The sequence below is a fragment of the Taeniopygia guttata genome, chromosome 6 (genome assembly GCF_048771995.1).
Source record: "Taeniopygia guttata chromosome 6, bTaeGut7.mat, whole genome shotgun sequence".
Classification (NCBI taxonomy): domain Eukaryota; kingdom Metazoa; phylum Chordata; class Aves; order Passeriformes; family Estrildidae; genus Taeniopygia; species Taeniopygia guttata.
Window position 1 is genome coordinate 7,704,783 of NC_133031.1, and position 14,297 is coordinate 7,719,079.

At 41.0% G+C, this 14,297-nt stretch overlaps 1 protein-coding gene across 21 annotated transcripts in view; it reads left to right on the plus strand.

Moving 5' to 3' along the window:
• The window catches only part of RTKN2 (rhotekin 2), a 196,172-nt gene that overhangs the window by 146,063 nt on the left and 35,812 nt on the right, over positions 1-14,297 (plus strand). For 2 of the 21 annotated variants that reach the window (XM_072930918.1, XM_072930917.1), the window contains exon 1: positions 54-236. The exons of 14 other annotated variants lie outside the window; for them this stretch is intronic. In XM_072930918.1, coding sequence (XP_072787019.1) covers positions 69-236 — 168 coding nt within the window. In that variant the 5' untranslated portion in view covers positions 54-68. Of the gene's footprint in view, positions 1-53; positions 237-10,123; positions 10,183-12,014; positions 12,110-13,191; positions 13,312-14,297 lie in introns of those variants that run through there. 5 more of the 21 variants (XM_072930916.1, XM_072930912.1, XM_072930914.1 and 2 more) reach the window with 5 other exon arrangements.

The window sequence follows — 14,297 nt, forward strand, 5'->3', positions numbered from 1 at the left end:
ATCAGCCCGCGGGGCGGGGCGGGCGGGGCGAGGATGCGGAGCGGGAGCGGCGGGGACGCGGAGCGGGGATGCGGAGGGGCGGGGATGCTGGCGGGGGTGCTGCTGGCGGGCGTGGGTGGGTGGCAGCAGCCGACGGGGGCACGACCTCTGTCCCCTCCCCGGAGCGACCTCCTCCTGGCCGGCCTGCCGTGAGCACCTGGCCGGGGGCGTTCGCGGGGTCCTGTCACAGCAAAGCAGTGAGTGAGCTGCGCGGGGCGTGTTGGGGTGATGCTGAAGGATAACGCAGTTTAAAGCACTTAAGCAGCAAGACAGGACTGGCGCATGCAAATAAGCATAATCTGGTCTGGTCTTTGGAATATAATTATCTATGTGACTTTAAAACTATATTTAATAGCCAGAAAGTTTTGTGGTTTTTTTTTTTTTTTTTTTTTTAATATGACCCCAATTTAGTCTCAATATTTAGGGAGGGGAAGCAGTAATAATAGTACTTCCATTTTGAATATGACAAATGGATGTCACACACATATAGAACAGTTTGGGTTGACCTTCAGAGGCCTTCTAGTCCAATCCTCCTGCAATAAGCAGAAATATCTTCAAGTAGAACAAGCTGCTCAGAGCCCTGTCCAATGTGACCTTGAATGTTTTCAAGGATGAGGCATCCACAACATCTCTGGAAACCTGTGCCAGTTTTTCACTGTTCTCATTGCACAAAATTTTATCCTTATATCTAGTCTAAATCTACTCTGAGTCTAAACCCATGTGATTGATATTAGAGAGCCCTGCCAGTACATCCTCTGAAAGGGAGATGTGCTTCTTAACATGTTTTATGCTACAGATATATATGTCTATTTTATACATTTTTGGAAACAAGAGCAAAGCTGATTGTGGAGTAGCAGCCTTTTTGAGGTAATAGTAAAATATTGCTCTTTCTAAACCTAGTCTTTGAGGCCATACTGATAATGTGCTGCAGATTTTTTTTTTATTACTGTGGGAGTATTGCAGTAAAGTTTAATTCTGTACTAATATGTCTGTTCCTTGAGTGCAATATACAGGCAGAGTCTTAAACACTGAGAAAATCTGAGCACATTGATAGATACCTTTGATGTGATTAAGACATTCCCAGTAAATTATTCACCAGATGGTACATCAAAGGAAGTTACTCAAATTGCTTTTCAGAGCTTCAGCTAATCTCTAAAGTGTGTGGGCTACCATCCAGTCTGCAACATTTTTCATGAGTTAGTTGTCCTTTACTACCTTGCCTAAATGTGGTGATTTGCCCTTCTTTTGTCATCAAGCAGTACCAAAACCTAGAAAGGAGGTCAGGAGGGCATAGCTTTGAACAATGTTTGCCCCCAGATTTGGGACTCTTGACTATTTCTTTGTAGGAGGCCAACACTGACAGAATGTAACCATGTTTTGGTTCCCACTTTCTTGGCTGTTGTCCTCTACTGTCCATTCTCTCTCTCTGTTGTGCCCATTGCCTTCCTACCTGCTCCACGTCACAGGCACTCGGTGTTGGTGCTCCAAGGTGCAGATGAATGCTATACAAGTGTGTGGAACTTAGTGTGATGGGATGCTACCTCAGGCTTCATCCACATTTAGAAGAGGTGACACCCACCTTCCCTCTCCAGCTGACAGTAATGAGAGCCCTCATGGTCTTAAGGAATAGAAAATATTGATGACTTTGAAGGAGCCCATTGTTTTGGCCAGTTAGATCTGAAATCAGGCAACCATTTAGCACCAGCAGTTCTTCTTTCAAGATTTTTCAGGGTTTACTTGTACTTCAAGGATTTCTTTTGCTGGATTGGAATCCAGCTCCTCATGTCTTCAGTTTTCCATTCCTGATGCTGCCATCTGGATGTCCAGTTCAGTCATTCTCTCAGCATTTGGACTCCCTTTAATATACCAGTAACAACAATATACAGTAATCAACAGACTCCCTGTAATATACCAGTAACTGCATTTTGTAGCAGAGAATGTGCATCAGCCATTATATATCTGAGCTTTATCCTCTCTGATTTAAATCTGGAGTGGGTAGAATCTATCCCTATCACTTAGACAAAGCCCAGATCGACACAGCCATAATGTAGGACTCTGAAAGTCTGCCAGCTGCTGGGGAGGCATTATCCAGTTTATTTGTATACATCTGTCTCTTTCAAGATCTGTTTAAACACTTTGCAGTATAATTTCCAGAAGGATAAAAGTTACTTAAATGAAAACAGCATGTTTGGTGCTGCAAGGAAGGTGAAATATTAATAGTATTCAGCCTTTTTTCAGGTAGTAGTCTGTAACTGTTGTACAGGGTCCCATCTGACCTTAAAAATAGGTTAAAGCTTCCTTAAAGCTGTTGATTCCACTTTACTGAAGGTAGACAGAAAAGGGAATATTATAAAACTGGTTTTCTTTTTACATGTTACTGTACTTGTTTATCTTATGATACTTTGTTTGTCTTATTCTAAATGGGGAATATAGGTGAGTCAGTTTTGTTTTCACTTGCCCTTCAGGCTCTCAATGTTGACATATTTGTGGGAGCCTTTTTTATGTGGTGTAGACCTGGATTCACTATGATCACTTTGGCTACGTTCAGCAGCCTCTGATTTCCTTGTTTGTGTACTGGTTTGCTTTGAAAAGGAGTGTCAGAAATTTTTGTCTCTCCTCTTCACACCCACGCTCCCCACACAGGTTTTCATTGCATGCTCTAGCCAGTTTATAGGAGACATGAATTTGCATGGAATTACTTTTGGGGAAGTTTGCCTGAACTATATATGGTTATATAAAAACACACAGCTGCACATCCGTTACCACTGCATACGGATGGAATTGGGAGTTTGGCTCGGGCTCAGTCCCCTCCTTCTGGAAAGCTGTGCCTGAAATAGGTGTGCCTATTCAGCTCAGTGTATTTGTATGCTGGGAAGTGCTGTGGTTATTTGGTGTTTGAGTGTGAACTACAGATGCACGTAACTTGAGCAGCTGAAACTTACCTGCATTAAATACTTGCCGTTTTCCTGCTTATTGAGAGGAAGTAAGAAATGAGTAGCAAAATCTAAGGAAAGACTTTAGAAATTTGAAAGAAGTATTTGAATGATTTATGTGGCAGTGGTGCTTTAGATGAGGATTCATATTACCTTTGCATGCAGATATAATCAGGAATCATCAAATATACAACAATGTTCATTTTGCTGTCACTGGCACTCATATCCATGCAGTAGGAAAGAGGCTTTTAGTGGTGCATTTTAGCTTACTGATTGAATGGCACTGCTTGCAGGGAGAGTGAACAGGAAGGAGGAGAACATGAATGTATGTGCTGAATTTGTGACTGTTGGTGCTGCTTAGTTGTTGTGTTCTCCTTTTGAGGGGGACTTCAGTCTGAATGTCAGTCTTCCATCTTTTGAAATCATACATGAAGTTGTGGGAGGATAGATTGTGAGATAATAGAGATAGTGCTGAAGGCAATCTTGGCCCTGAGGAGTTGCAGCTGTACTAATTACCAAAGACTAGGAACAGCCTTGCCCTTAATAGGTCACAGCTGTATCCAATAAGGATGAGTATTACAAAAGAGTGGGTTTGCTGGTTGAGAGGAGAGTTAGAGTCAGTTTGCTGTGCTGTTGTGAGGAGTAAGGGTCAGGCGGTTGTGCTAGGGACTGTAAGGGTTAATATGTGCTGCTAGGCACAGAAAGGGTCAGGCAGTTGTGACAGGGACAGGAAGGAGTTAGCCAGCCATGCAGAAGAACGAAAAGGAGTCCGTGCTGTGAGGAGCGGCCTGTGGGAACTCACAGAGAGAAGGTATGAAAGTTTTACAGTAAGATACCAAACTGGTGATGCCAGTGAGTTTCCATGCACTGTCAATCGGTGCCAAGCACTGATGCCAATAATTGGTGGCCTGTACAGGGATGGATCCCGACATGAAGTCAAGTCTGTGTTTTCAAATGAGTTGTTACAGCATTAAGAGAGGCACCATGCTGCGAGACTGCCCTTGGTCCTGCAGCACCTGGTTTGTAGTCAGCTTCCGGCCTTCCTTCAGGCTCTCTGAACTCATTATTGTCCTGATAGGAAACCCTTGGCTAGAGCTGACTCCTGAAGAGCTTTCCTCTTGTCTACCTATACTGTTATATACTCTTATAGGAATATAGATAATAAAAGATTCCTTTATGGGTTGATTTGCACCATTTAGTCCCTACGTGGTGAGAGTTCTCAGGTGTGAAATGGCTGTGAGCATGTTTTCCAAGAGACAGGAGAAGATGGGCTGTGGGGAGGAGTGTCAGTAGGAGATATGGCTGGAACTTCAGCCATTTTGATTTTTTTTTCCGAAAGAGTGACTTCAGTTAAGAAGGAGGAGGCTAAAGAAAATATAAGTGTCAGCTCTTGAGAGGAAAAGCTGGGGGGATTTGCCTTCCAGCCAAGTGACTCTTTACTGTGCTTATGTCGAAAGGGAGGAGGAACATATTGAGTTTCCAGTGCCTCTTTTTCAGAGGTCGGATGTCTAAGCTCCGAGTTGTAACATTCATGAGAATAAACTGGAGCCTTTTAACAAAGCCATTTCACTCCTGCTCCTCATGTGAGCAGCCACAGTGTAGCAGCACCACTGTCTACAGCACTGGGACTGTCAGGATGAGGATTCTGTAGTTTTAAGATCAAAATACATTGCAGATGGTAATCTGTTATTAAATCTAAGGTATTCTAACATGGCTGATAGTAAAACACAAGTAATGGAAGAGAAGAATCCACAGCTCATCCCATTTCAGTTTTAGTTTATTTGAAAACATTGCTTATTCCCATATTCTGGCCAGGTAATGCTATCACATAATCTGAAATGGATTTGGGATCAACAGGAAGTGACAGCACAAGCAAAGAATTTTCCACACAACATTGGGCCATAGAAACAAATCAATTCAATTGCACAAAGCCCACAGTTCTTCTGTCACTAGTCTTTCTGGAAATTAAAATATCAATATGAATGATGATAGATTTTTGCAAAATCATGTGTTCACTGAAGTTTCAATTAGCAGAACAATTGCCAAGTACTGGTTGGGATGAAGCATTGGAAAGACAGAACCTCAGAAGGCATTTGTGGTCCTTTCAACTGAAATTCAATTTCATTTCAAATTACAATTCAATTTCAAATGTCCTTTAGGCATTTTCTGTATTCAGATAAGAATTTTTAAATCATGAAGAAAATGCCATTACGTTTCCTATGTAGTATGCATACTAATATGACTTGGAATTACTTGGTTTAATTTTCTTAAGTAAAATCTCAAATTCATGTCAGTTTCTATAGCCAGCGACTTCGGTGCCACTGAGAATTTGCCCTGTTGCTTCTGGTTCCTCCTGGCATGGGCTGCTTGGTCTTTGCTGTCACGTATCAACAATCTTATTATGTGATTTTTAAGGACTAATGTATTTGGGGCACTTTCCTACGTATGGTAATGCAATAACTCAGAAGGAACAGGAAAGGAAGAGTATACTGAAAAATACCCAGACTGTGAAGTGTACAGTACACAGCAGTTCTTTCAAAAGAAGGAAGACCAAAACAAAAGGAAGGGAATAAAATGCCAGTTTGGGCAATAAAAGGTATTTTATTCTCTGTTTACTATTACACAGTGGTAACAAATTCAAACCAACAGGGAAACCTTAGTTTGGATTCAGAGGAATACTGACAAAACTTAGTAGAATGCTACAAAGTTTTCTGTATCTTGAGTGTAGTCATTTCTATTCCCCGAGAAAATTTGGCTCTGCAGCTTTTCACATTGATGTTATATATTAAATGATTCCATATATTAAATTCCCTTCTGCTCAGGGTACCTGCATCCCAAGTACCACATAGGGACACTGAAGACAGTGCAGACTTGTGTCTTTAATGTCATCTAAAAGTTTTTTGATTTTATTGGATGCTTAAGGACAATTCTATTCCTTCATAATCTTTCCTGTTTTTTCTGATATTCATGTGAGCAGTTCACTTTCATGCTTGCATTACATGTAAAGGTCTGAGAGATCAGCTATTGCTGTCCTGGGAGAATGACTTGAGTAGGCTGGAGGCTCCTGCTGGTAGGACTCTGAATGGGAGGGATGAATGAGGCTTTCCAAATTACTGGAGAGGGGCTCACTTAAGCCAACAGGCTTCCTGAATGACAAAGAGAAGACATAGTCTACAAGAATGGGACAAACTTAGAAGAAAAGTACAGAGCACTCATTAGTTCCTGCATGGTAGTGAGATGAAAATGCCTGTTCTTTTCCAGTGTTTTAACTTTGCTGGTAATGTGCAGTTTTCAGATTGCAGCCAAGCAATGCTCAAACTGGGCAGAAAAAAAAAGATATGGCTGCACAGCTGTTCTGGAGTCCTTTGCCTCTCCTGCAGCAGGTTGCATGTGGCAAGAAGAGAAATCTGTTAGATGGGGTGGAATTCACCTGAGCATGAAAGCAAGGCATTGTTTGTCTCTTGTTGCAGCTCTGCTCTTCTCTAAATGGTGCTCACTCTGGAAGTGTTAGGCAGTGTCTTGGTGCAGAAATGGGCCTCTGTTTACATCTGGTATTTTGCACCAAATGTTCTGTGTTAAAACAATGTCTCGTGTAGTGCCAGCTGAGGTGAGTTTGTTGTCCTTTGAGGGACAATGTAATGTCTATTGTTATAATGAATGCTACCCTTTGCAATTGCTAAATCTGCAGTGTTCAGAGCAAGGTGGTAGACTGTATTTAATACCATTTTGAAGGCCCTGCCTGTGAGCATGCAAGAAGTTTCTGTCAAATGGTTTTATGCACAAAGGAGTTTCTTCTCAAAAGAAGGCTCTGAAGTCAATGACATGTTCTTATTACAGGAGCTAAAAAGTGCTATGAACTAAAGATACGTATGCAGGTAGCAAAGAAATAAACAAGCTGTGCTCTAGATAATTTAACAGATATGTATCCTTGGAAAAATTGAATAAGTAGAAAGCACAGTCCTTGGGAAATACTGTGCTCCTGCCACATGTGCAGTGAAACATAGATATATTTACAATTTGTAAGATAGGTAAGATCAATATGTACAAAGATTCCTGAAAACAGATGTTTTTGCACCTGTGTCTGTCTCTCAGGCAGTAGGTCTTGACACCTGTGTGACCATTCAGCTCCATCAGACAGACCAGACAGCTTCCCAGCTAGCTCCATCTGAGGCTGGGAACTGAAGGAACATGTGTTCACCAAAGGAAAAAATGTATTGGGCTATGGTGTTTTCTAGCTTTTCCTCAAATTCCTTGCCCCCAGATGGCTGCTAACTTAATATAATTTGCAGCCAAGGATCCTCCCACAAGAAGCAGGAACAGAGCCCAGAGTGATCTCATCCAAATGGGGCTTGGTTCCATCTTCAAACCGATCCATGCCTATGCTAAACTCAGGTGAGCCTCCCCAGCATGCAAAATTCCCCATGCAGTTTCTCTCCAGGGCTTTCATGGAAGCTGCAGTGCTACCTGCGATCAGAGTCCTCTGCCTGTTCTCTTTTGAAACATTTTATCCCAAACTCAGGCTAATTGGTTGCATCAGTAAATTTAGTTTAGAAATGCCCAGAGGTGAAACTATTAGTAACAAGAGAATGATTAATTCCTTACAAAAGTCTGATCCCTCAGAGGCATAGCCTGGAGAATCTTGTTTGCCATGGATGACTTTCTAGCCAGTAAAGTACACTTGGTGGCACATAAACCATTATGGCACCAAATATGTATGAAACTTATTACCTCTAAAATTGTCTAAGAAGTTCTCCACCAACCTAGCAACGTCATGTCATAAGACAATTTGAAAGGAATGCCTAAAAGCTGTGTGACTCGGGTGGTAATGAGAAAAACCTGTTCAGATTAGTGATGTGTGTGCTGCCTGCATGAAAGCTGCCAGTGAAGTTCTGGGTGCTTCAGTGCCTGGTGGTGCCAAGTGGCTGTTCAGATCCATTCAGCAAGAGCGTGCTTGTGGCTGTGTAGCAACACACGGGTGTGAAAGAACTTGTCCCTCACAAAAGTGGGAGAGAGAGGAACTTCTGGAGAGAGACTTTAGGCAGCACAAAGGGCTGATGAGGAGCAACAGCCCACTTGTATCTTTCAAAGCTCCCTCCTGGGCTGGTGTTCTAAGGATGGAAGTTAATACACTTCTGAAGGGGGCTGTATGACCAAGCAGGGCTACTTTTGAAAAAATAAGACTTTGTTGTGAGTGTCCACACTATGAAATAAATGAAGAAGAAGAAAAAATGGTCTTCATGTTAGGTAGTGGCTTGCTTTTGCTAGTGTTTTCTCTCACAAAATATGATGCCTTATCTGTGTAAGCAAGGTGACTTAGTGTTGCAGAGATTGTTTATGGACAGGGAAAACATCCCTGAACAGAGAAAGAATAAAAAAAATCAGAGAATTTAACTTGTTGGTTGAAACAGCCTTAGTGCACAAACACTGTTAGCAAAAAAGTATTTGAGGATTATCTTGAACAGGTGTCCCTCTGTATCAGACTTGGACAACTTCCTCTCTGGGTCTGCATTAGCTTTTTGAAGAACCTGTTATAAAAAATGCACTTGCTGTTTGTTGGTTTTTCTTTAAACATCCTGATTGCCTTTTGATGACACTGTACAAACACAGGGTTACAATCAAGTGCTAGAAATAGCTTTCTAGAACTCAAATTGATTTTTAGATAAGAAAGTAAACATGTGCATGTGTGCAAGTCATGCATGCATCCAGGCAGAACTAGTTATTTTTATTCTTCTAGATGAAATTGTCTGTAAAAACATGAGGTGCTATTTATTGTTACCATAATTTTAATTTAAAATTCTAACAGTGACATGAAGTGTTGTCTCAGCTCATTTAACAGGCTGTGAAATGGTTAGAAGGATGATAGAAATGTCTGACAAACCAAACTCAGGTAAAATGTAGTTACTCATATTTGCTACTCAACCCCCGATTTTTCATAATGATGAGTAAAAAATGGGTCATCTTGTTAGGCAAAAAATATTATCATTAGCATTTCCATCTCACATTGAAGAGAACACATGCACAGCCCAGTTTCGTCTCCTCCCTGTGGTTTGACTTCGAGGGGAACTGGAGTAGGAAAAAAAATAGCTGGGCTGGTTTCCTGCAGTGCAGCTGTGGTCAGCTTGAAGAGAGGGTGTGCTGTCCATCCCCAGCCATGGGGTGTCCACAGGGTCTTTTGCAGCAAGCTTCTCCCCTTGGATCCTTCTAGCCTATGGAATGGATCCTTCTAGCCTATGGAATGGATCCTTCTAGCCTATGGAATGATATCCTAATCCCTCCTACAGGTGAATGGACAATTTTGATCCAACGCCGCAGTGATTCTACAAAAAAAGCATCACCTGTATAAAAGATGTAGTCTGACTCTGGGCGTATTCCCCAGGAACAGCCTTACTTTCCTGTTGGGGTCCCAGTATTGACTGGGATGTGACAATTACTTTTATTTTTTGAGGTTTCAAGGAGGCAAGTTATATCACAGTGGTATTGCACTCCGAGGGGCAGAGGAAGAGAGTGGATTTAGGGAGAAGTTTGGTGGAGGCACAGGAACTAGGGATGCTGAGGATAGAAAAATTATCTGGCAGTTCTAAAAACTTAAATCCTTTTATTCCTGTGGATGTATTTCTTTTATCTAAGCATTTGAGTGGATGAACTGTTCAATATTTATTCAGTATCTATTTCTGTAAGAAAAGGACATAATTTGCAAGCCAGATTTTCCTTAAGGACCAGAAGCTTAAAACCTCTGATAGAAATTTCAAACCAGAAATGGTTATGTTGCACACATTAATAAATACATTGATAGTAATTAGAGGGTTTTTTTGTTGTTTTTGTTTTTTTTACTGTGCTATTTTCATGAAATAACATTTACCTTAATACTACTTGGTTTTACTATTTACTTCCTTAGCAGTGCTGCAGTGCAGGGGGAACTTGATTGCAGGTGGCATAACAGAGGGCAGCTAATGTTGCTTGGTCTCCAGAGCACATTGCTTTGCTGTTTTTCTCTCCCTAGATACATATATTCCAGTAGTTGGAAAATTCAGACCAAACTACAAACTCACTTCAGATGGAGATTGTTTGCAAGTATTGTGTTCTGCAGAGATATTCGACATTGTTTGGGAAAAACAGAGAAACCATCTGCAAATACTTAGCTTGGATCTACCTTAAGGAAAAAAAGAAGCCAATCCCAAGAGCTAACTGGAGAATTGCTCCTTTTACCTGGGTGAGCACTATCAGAAGTGGGCTTACATCTGCTCTCACAGCAATAGGTCAAGTCCTCTGTCTATCAAAAGGAAGATGATTTTCTGACCTAATTTTCTCATATAGGAGTTTAGATTTTTGATATTCTCAGTGCACTTATTCTCCATTTCAGGTTCAAAGTGGTAATTCATTAAATGATCCAGTGACTTCTCACTTGCCTGTGTAAGATCAATTGGGAAAAATCCTAACAGGCCTAACTCTGCAACCAGAACACAGAGTGCCCAGTTAGATTCTCCCATGACACAAACTGGTGACTTTCCCAGCACACTGCCTAGCATACATTTGGATGCAGCTGTCTCAGATGGATATTTTACACACCAAATGCTACCTGCAGTAGAAGCCCAAGAAATCAAACCAGGACTCAGTAATCAACAGAGGAATCCTAGTCAAAGGCATAGTATGGAAGTTTGGAATCTCTAGGAAACCCTCCTTGTATGGAATGTCCCTGTAAAATAGAGCTGAAAGGACCTCTCTGGGTTTTAAACAGCAGCGTTATTTTTGTGTGACCATTTCTCTGTGTGCATAAATGTCCCCCTATTAGCAGTGGATCCAAGCAGCCAATTTCAATCACCTTTGATTTTGATAAGAATTAAAGATAGTGTCATTCCTTCAGCTGCTGTAAAGATAGAAAGTGGAATAGAAAAGACAGACCACATAGATTTCTAAACTTAGGGAAAGGCTGCAAAACTTTTACTTTGTTAGACCGTGTGTTTCCACATTGTGTTCTCAGCTGGACAGAAGAGTCTAGTGAAGCTGTCAGTCACCTGTGAAGATCCCTGTCCAACAGGATACTTCTGATGGGCTCAATTCTATACCTGTGTGGGAACCACATATCAATTGGCTTCAAAAGCAATGCCTCTGGTCTCCAAAGTAGAAACAGAAGAATACATGTGACTGGTATACCTCAGTTAGTCACTCATCCACTGTCTTGGGTATGGGCAACTTTAGGGTCTGGAGGATGATCAAAATATAGTTTCAAATCATGCAATGTTTCATTTGATTGACAAGGTTTTCAGGTTTGATCTCAGGAAGTGTTTTCCAAATTCATATGAGAATGGATTTTATATAACTTACTATTTCTGTTATAAAATGTATTTTGAGTGCATTTATCTATATGGTGATTCAAAAAGGCTACATTAATTTAATCTGAAGGCATTTCAATATAGGATTGACATCAGGAATACTGGGAGGAGTCAATTTCTGGCCTCTTATCTGGAAAAAAGGAAAAATAATTACTTTACTTTTTCAACCTTCCACAGTTTCTTTTAGAAATTCTACAAGAATATGCAATGATCAACAAAACAGTTCACTGAAGCACCTTGATATCAATGTTTAGTTGATGGCATCATACAGAGATGTGATCTTGGTACCATTGGGAGCCCTATAGCAGTTGAAGGAGAACTGCAGAACATTAAAAAAAAAACTTGAGCAGAAGATGAACAAGCTCTCGGGGTAAAATTAATCTGAGGACACCTAAATAGTAAGAGTTTATTCTAAGCTGTTCTGGCCTCTCTGTCTAATTATGGCAGGAAGATAAGGATGATACATCCTTAGGCACCTGCATGTTATAGGATGGCATCTTCAACAACTGGGTCTGTGACTACCTTAGAGAAGGAACCTATTTCACACTGCTTAATTAGCTAAGATGGAGCCTATAAAGTTTTTTCTTGCCATAACTTTCACCATGATAGGGTTAAGCTTTAGCTCACTGTCAGACAGATGATTAATTTTCACCTTATCAAAACTGAACCGCATTACAATAAGGTAGTTACCCATATTTACTTTGTTTTGTAGGACTACATGTTGTCCTTCTGCCCAGCTAAGAGAATGGAAAGACTTCCAACTGACCCCAGCAGGCTGAAATGAAGAAATGAGTAACTGATGCTCCAGTAAGTGGTCAAGTAAACACCCTAAATTCCAGTCTCTGCCCATTTCACCAATCTATAGTAGTCGCATACCATGGCAATCAAAGCCAGTGGCAATCAGTGGGAACAGTTTGCTCTTCAGTTTAAAATTAAGTAAGTAATCGGTTATAAAAAGCCTTTGCAAATTCTTTCCCATGTGTCCAGTTCAAGTCTTCATAGATTTCCATTTAGGATAAACCTGAAGAGGAATTGAATACATTTCTACTGGCACATTGATGATATTCAAGGAGTAGGTGTAGCAAGCTGTGGGAACTAAGAAATTAAGAAAAATACTGCAGTGCTGTCAAGAGTAGGTGTAGACATTTTGTACCTGCTAAACCAAAATGATGGGCCTAACATTTAAAATAATATGCTGATCTAACACTTGAGCAGAACAGTGATTTAGATAGACAATGATCTTTTCTCTGCTATCCACTTTCCCTAATACTAGAAGGAAGCCAAGTGCTTTGCAATGCAAATCAAATGCCAAATAAAAGGATGGTGTGATTCATCTGAAAAAAAATGTTTCACTTAAGAAACCCCAGAAGGCAGGATATAGATCCCCTGTTTAATTCACCCTACCCCCTTCTGACTTCTCCGCACTAGCAGCAGTGACTGTGCAGGATTTTCCTTGTTTGGTAGGTTGTGCCTTTGGGTTTCTCTGCCATTCAGTGGAGGTTTGTCTGGAGAAAAAGCATGGTTACAATGCTTTCTTTTTTGCTGCTGTCTGCTGCATTTACCCTTCAGTTAGGGAGCAAGCAGAATAGTTAGTTACTAGTTGAATCCCAAATCTCTGGATAATCTAGATGGCATAAAGCCTTCATTTCAAGTTAGTTTGTGTGCTGTAACAGCAGCAAAAGAGCCCTGTTGGAGCTAGACATGAGATGTGGAAAGAACATTTCACCTCATTTTAAACCTGTAGAAATGCTTTTTAAAGCCTCAGTCTCATGTTCCTTTAAAAGCTAATACTAGAAGTGTGGTGAAATGTTTAATTTTTTAATTAAGCATCTGACAGATCTACTGAATTATGAACCTGATTTTATAATGAAAAAACCTAACATCTCCAGAAAGTGAATGCAACGGAGGACCAAAGCAGAAGCAGGTGCAAGAATGTGAGAAGCCAGACTTTGCAGAAACGTGTTCCTAATGTACTGGAAAATTGGACATTTGAACCAGCTGAAGAGCAGGTATGCACTGAGCTTGAGAAGATACTATTCATGTTGCTTAGGGCTGAGTCCTACACATTCAACTGCCACTGATTTCTTAAGGGCTCCAATTCAAGTCTGTAGGAGTGTGTACGGGCTGCAGGCATGGGCTCTTTATGCTACTAGCAGTCACATTTTGGGACTTTATTAAGACTCAGATTTGCTGAACAGACTGTACTGGAAAACCATGTTAATTAGCATCTAAAATTCTTGGACAACTGCCACAGATTCCTGGGAGCTGTCTACACCACCAGCAAAATGGTTTTAGAGATGCTGACTGCCTGAAATAATTTGGGGCATAACTTGTCCTTTTGCAGTGATTTTTATTGTGTCTGTGTAGTCATCCTGGCTTTTGAGAAAACCCTATTGGTGCATACCTGAGAGCTGTTCTCAGGGGTCTTGGAGGCAGTGCTTCTGCAAAGATTGAACCAGTGGGTTTGTTCTAGAGTCTAACCTGAACTGATTGGGATGATGCTGGATAGGAAGTGTTGCAGTGTGTCTTTTTTACAGCTTGTATCAATTTTCCATGGTAGGGCACTATTTGGTGAGTTGGTGAAGGGATGTTAGCAAGGCAGAGTTACAGTAATTAATTCCTTATTTATGTCTGCAGTAAGGTTATAATTTCCAGCTGCTCCCAGTTTACATCAAAATCATCAAAGAGTTTCAGCCATTCAGTCAAGGCTGTAGCCTCACTCAGTGTGGGTCAAGCACCGATTCAATGATAATATGGTTCAGTTCACCTGTTTGGTTCAATTCCAGTCCATGACATGTTACTGTTTCTAGTTTTCTTCTGTAGCCTAGAAAATTACCTGTAGATTTTTGAGGCTCAAATGCCATCCCTGAGTGATTCAGGAGAGGCCAGACCCCGCTTTAAGAGATATGCCATATTGTAAAGCAAAAGGGCACTCTGATCAGTCAGCTCATGTTCTCCCCTCATTTAGTGGACTGCTTTTAAGCTATCCAAAATC